General features: G+C 35.7%; 1 protein-coding gene across 2 annotated transcripts in view; it reads left to right on the plus strand.

Moving 5' to 3' along the window:
- The window catches only part of LOC129726657 (uncharacterized), a 279894-nt gene that overhangs the window by 197267 nt on the left and 76552 nt on the right, over window positions 1-6075 (plus strand). For both annotated transcript variants that reach the window (XM_055683609.1, XM_055683610.1), the window contains exon 12: window positions 5941-6067. In XM_055683609.1, coding sequence (XP_055539584.1) covers window positions 5941-6067 — 127 coding nt within the window. The remainder of the gene's footprint in view (window positions 1-5940; window positions 6068-6075) is intronic.

A 6075-nucleotide genomic window follows, 5' to 3' on the forward strand; every position in this document is an offset into this window, starting at 1 on the left:
TAAATATGTTTCAAAAACATCACGCGAAAAATCCAGATGACTACTTCTGGTTGTTGGAATACATCCTAAAATAGCCAAATTTTACCTAATCCGGGTATTTCGATGGCGAAGATGCCGACTTTCAGTTTCTGGAAAACAACTTAAGATGAACAAATATCATTCGTTATGAGTATTGCGGAAGCGTTACACCCAAAGGCCAGAAATCAACTTAGGACGCCATTTTAAATTTCTAGATACATAGTAGCTTCCGATTTCTGGAAAACAACCTTAAAGGGACAAACATTACCTAATGTTTTTCAGGAAGATTATCCAGGGCTCACAAGCCGGAAGTAAATTCCATATTTCACTTTGAAACCCGATTTTGCAACTTCCGGTTTCTGAAAAACATCCTTAAATTGTCAAATACAATACAATGAAGGTATATCCACTCTTTGGGTACTAGGATATTGATGATATATATATAAAGTAATAATTTAGGTATAGTATGTGATATTTGACGTAATATTTGTGCTAAAGAAAAGTGAAATGATAGATATGACTTTAAACTTCAACTTCAATCCCGAGCAAGGCCGCAAACATTGAAATAGAACAATATCAAATTTAAATGATGTTGAGGCAACATGTTTTGATCGTAGCTATAGATTTAAACTGTCTCCGGGTTACGTTTTTTTCTATAATTTTCTAACCACATGTTTTTAACATTATGAAATTCATTGTTTAAGGGTTTAAAAGCCCATTAATTTGAATTCAACTATGTTCATAGCTTCTGATATATAAGAGCGATTTTCACATTTCGACGCAGCGCCAAAATTAAAAGTTTGATTACAATGAAATTCAATAGCAACCTAAGCGGCAAATAAAAGGTGCACATACACATGTACACACCCACACACACATATACACCTAGACATGCAAACATGCAAACATGCAGGAAATGCTCGATTCGTCGAACTGAGTCGAGTAGTATATGATATTTGGCCATTTGTATCACTTTTCTAGCTTTTAATTAGCCAGTGATCGTTAGGAGAAAGTCAATATGTTTACTTTCATTATGTGATTTCACATTTTTATGAACAACGGACAAAGTTACAATCCGATTGCAATGAAATTCAATAGCAACCTATGGGGCAACTAGACCTTTCATTTGACACTAATTTTGTAAAAATCGGTTCGGCCATCTCTGAGAAAAATGAGTGAGCTTAAACAACCTCAAGATAACTTTTCTTCACATAACTTTTGAACCATATGTTCAATCCTTACGAAATTCAGAAGTTAAGGGTTTTGTGAGACAGCCCGATCATTTGAAACCAGTTTTATTAAAATCGGTTATGTGGCTTCTGAGATATTGATGTTTCGTGATTTTTACATTTTGATACATAACCTTCAAACTAAAAATCCGATTACAATAAAATTCAATAGCAACCTATGGCGTAACTAGACCTTTCATTTGCAATAAATTTCATGAAAATCGGTCCAGCCATCTCTGAGAGAATTTAGTGAGAAAAAAAAATTGCACATACACACACACACACGCACACACACACACACACACACACACACACACACACATACACACACAGAAAATGCTCAGTTCGTCGAAAGGGGTCGAGTGGTATATGACATTCGGTCATTGGGACCACTTTTATACCTTTGGTTTTTCCAGTGATTGCTATACCTTTCTAGGAGAAAGGCAAAAATATCTCTGATTTCATTTCTCACAACCAAAATATGTGCATATTCTGATACTTTGTTCGTAAGTAACTCCTATGGAAAGAATAACAAGGAATCATATCAAAATTTTATATTATTTTCATATGCGTGATAGAAACGTGAATATATTGACGATCAAACCTCTTCACAAAATATGTTATTGATTAGTTATGATTTGGGTATGCTCTCCTGCCGGATATTCTCGAAACTTTGACCGAAATTTTCACTTTCCGTACATGCGGCAGTACGACGAAAACAATGCTTGGTCTGTCACATTTCTATTATTTTAACCAGTTGAACGTTACCAGCGTTGCTCTGGATTCATGGTTATAAAACTATGATTTATTTAGCTTAAGTATTTATGATAAATACTAGCTGAATGTACCCGGCTTTTCTCGTGTAAAAATTTCTGCTTTTTCTATAATTTTCAATATTTCCATATATTTTTTACAACCCATCATTTCAAATAATATTTCTATTTTAGTTTTAAACTTGCTTATATACCACCTTTTTCGTTGGTTAACAATCGATGCGGAGGCATTCCAGCTGGGTCGAGTGAGTTCAAAAATTCCGTTGGAAAATGGATTGCCTCATCAGCATCTTCGACGGTATCGATTAACTTACAATAAACTCAAATTAGACTGAAAATACATAATCAAATACATCCTATCCAATATTTCTATGACCACTTCCTTTGTATAAAGAACACGTATGCCAAGTTTGGTTGAAATCGGTTCAGGCCTTCGAGAGTTATGCTGCAACATACATACATATACACATACAATATTCTCAAAACACACAGAGTGGAAATGGGAGCAAATTGGTTGTTTTCCAGAAACTAAGTCACCATCTAGAATTTCAAAATGGCGTTGGTGGTTGAACTTCGTCCTCATGACATCATCCAGGTTCTGAAAATATTTTAAATTGGATGGTATTTGACCATATAAAATTACAAAATGCCGTCTGAAGATGGGTGCCATTTGGTGTTTGGGTGCCATACTGGATGGTAATAAACCATTTTGGGTTGGTATTCGAGAGACCGCAAATCGCCATCTTGGATATCAAAATGGCGTCTGGAGTCAGATTGTATCCTGTGGGCATTATGTTGAAAGTACCCATATCGAGTGGTATTTAATCCTATAAATTTATTTACAAAATTACAAAATTACAAGAATGGAATATTTAATTTTCATAAAACTCACACAAAATAAATATATTAGTTTTTCTGTCCTAAAATGTTTGCAGATGTTCAAAGACCATAAATGAGTAAAAGTAAAAGAAATTTTGGCATATCAGATGTTCAAGGACAAGGTTCTCCAAATCATTCTTGAGTTAAAATGTCATAATCCGCAAGATCAATACTGATTGCTACAATGTTTATTGTAACATATGAAAGCAATTCCACACAAAAATGTCCCGGTTTTAATTTTTTTTTATTGACATTTTGACTTGGCTAAAATTTTGCAGAGATATTTCTATGGACAAAAGATGCCAATTTTTAATAATGACTCATTTGTTAAAAGCTTTGTAAAAAAGCTATTGATTGGTTTATTTGCTCGGTGTGATGTCTTTGGTACAGTTGTAGATAACAATTTTGCCTATCCGAAAAAAAATATACACCATAAACAAATATTTTTATATCAAAAACCTCACCTTTTATTATTCTGAATTTTTTTCTACAAAAACTACACACTGTAAGCCAGGTCTGTCAAACCTTTACGACACGCGGGCCAAATTTCACAGTCCACAACAGCTGCCAGGCCAAAATTTTGAAATCTTTCAAACTTTAGCTAATTTTTAGATTATGTGTAAATATGTGTTAAAACATCGCTTTGATTTTGATATAAAAGCAGTTTGATTGATGCTTAGCATACCTAAAGTGATTTCAAAAGTCACAGTTTTAACAAATAAGGAAAACAATAATTTATCCTGTGGTAAAACAGGACAAACATTCTATTTATTGTTGGTAGATTTTTAAATTACATGAGCTCAAAAAATTGATGGAACTTTGAAATTGTTATGAAAATGACTGCAAGACAATGACAGCAAATTTTCAACTGATCCGGCTCTCATTGTATTGCACAGCTCTCTCTGCTCCCCATACGTTCGGTAAACAGCCCGACAGCAACTGACGACAGCACACATGCAACTCCATACGGGCTGTTATTTTTCGTCTTCTTATGTCTGTTGGTATTTCCAAGCTGCCGCGAATGACAGCCTATAATCTTCCGACATCCTTCAACACGAATCCGAGCGGGATGTCAGGTGATTATGATCACGACAGTAAGGCCGATGAAAGAATGAAAGAGAGATGGTGCGAAGCACGTTTTTTTTACGTTGGGAACAATATCAACAATGGAAACGGTTTGCTTTGTATTCCATATGCCACCGGCCTGTGAAAAAGGAGAAACGAAAAAATGCAAGTCGACGACAGCCGCAGCCGATCAGCAGGCTGTCAACAGGAACAGGACATCCTCGAAATGAGCAAACTAGGCTGTCATGTCCGAACGAACAAAATACATGCGCAAGAATGAGCTGTCGTACGCAGCATAAAACAGTTTCTTTGCCTTGTTTAAGCTGTAGCTGTATGTGAGCTCTCATTAATAGCTCATGCATGAGGCTGTTAGAGTGAAGAGAGAGAAAAGTCGTCAGTATAGTGTCTCCAGTCATTTTTCTAAGCTTGCTTGAAACTATTGGCTTTTTTCCAGATCACGAGTCATATTGATTTCCAAATCTGATACTGAAATCTACAAACATGATTCGAAATTCTCCTCTGATAAAGTTGAACCACAACTATTCCTCACTGCTTTCATTCCTTTGGAAACGTTTTTCACTTTGAAATGTAGATTGAACTTATACAAAGGTTTTTTTTATCACAACAAATTCCAATCTAAATACATCAACACGTGGGCCAGATGAGAAACGTGTTTCCAAACTTAACGTGGGCCGTGAGAAATGAAACAGAGGGCCGGATGTGGCCCGCGGGCCATACGTTGGACAGGCTTGCTGTAAGCAAACCAATATTAGTTAACTGAACTTGGAGCAAAAAAATAGAAAAAATAAAATTTGTCATAATAAACAAATAAAAAATTTAAATAATTTTAATAAGTGTACATTTTTTTTTGAAGGAGAAAAAACCATGATGTCCCGGACTTTGTGGTGACATAAATCAAACGTCGGGACTATGCAACCCCACTGATGGTCAGATTGGGGTACTGTAAAATACAGGTCGGGCTCGATTATCCGGAGACTCGATTATCGGGAATTATATTTTTTTCCTGTACGTTTCTAATTTTCATTCCGAAATTTTTCGCTTACCATGCCTTCTGGCTTATTTGTTACCATTTTTGTCACTTCCGGCATGTTTGGGGCATGTTCGAATTAAGTGAAAATAATCAATGTCCAATTTTTTTTTTCTTTTCAAGATTTTACCCCTTTCCGCCTCAGAAATAATTTCTGGTTACGCCACTGCATCATACAAGTAAAATAAAAAAAAAAGAAAATATTTGTTTTATGTATATTAATCGAAAAATTTCAATATTTTTCTGTGATTCGATTATCCGGGAAACTCGATTATCCGGGAATAGATTTTTTTTTTGATTTTCCAGATAATCGAATCCGACCTGTAATGGATATTCACTGTCATCTTTTCAAACTATGTTTGGGATCAATTTATGAAAAATACACTTTAAATAACTGTATGTCGGTAGCTGTGATACCATTAAAATGGTGAATGGTAGTAATAAGTAAACAAGATAGTCATCCTATATTCAAGTCCCGATTCGGCAGAGATTGTGTCAGCAGGACTAGGCAATTGGCATTTGAATTGGCTGCAAAGTCTGTGTCCAATAAACCCAAAGATCAAGTTCCGATAAGAGAATATTAGCACCTAGACTTTGCATTAATTTTCATTCAATTTTTATGCCAGTTGCTATTTTCAACAACGTTTCAATTACCCTTTAAGACACATCTTTAATATACTCTCGATACCGTTCTGCAAACTTCGTATTGACTGCGAGTATTGTTCCACAGCATAAAGAATGTTGCTTCGACAATCCTTCGACATCCGGCTTTCGGGCTGCTAGCGTAGGAGAAGTTTTTTACTTTGCTTTTCCCTTATATACAATTCAACCACGCTCTGTGCGAAAAAAAAAGTAAAAAAACACAAGTGCAAGCACATTAGAAACCTGTTGTTTATACACTTTCCTTCGTTTTTTCTTCTCATTGCAGCGAAAAAGCGGATCTGAAATCACGATCCGACAGCACCAGTGTTCCACCACTCGATTCCATCTACACGACGCCAACCGGTTTCCATCATCACCAAAACGGAACTCCTGGCTCGCCGGAAGCTATGAAGGTACGAAT

This window comes from Wyeomyia smithii, chromosome 3, assembly GCF_029784165.1.
Source record: "Wyeomyia smithii strain HCP4-BCI-WySm-NY-G18 chromosome 3, ASM2978416v1, whole genome shotgun sequence".
In the NCBI taxonomy this organism is placed as follows: domain Eukaryota; kingdom Metazoa; phylum Arthropoda; class Insecta; order Diptera; family Culicidae; genus Wyeomyia; species Wyeomyia smithii.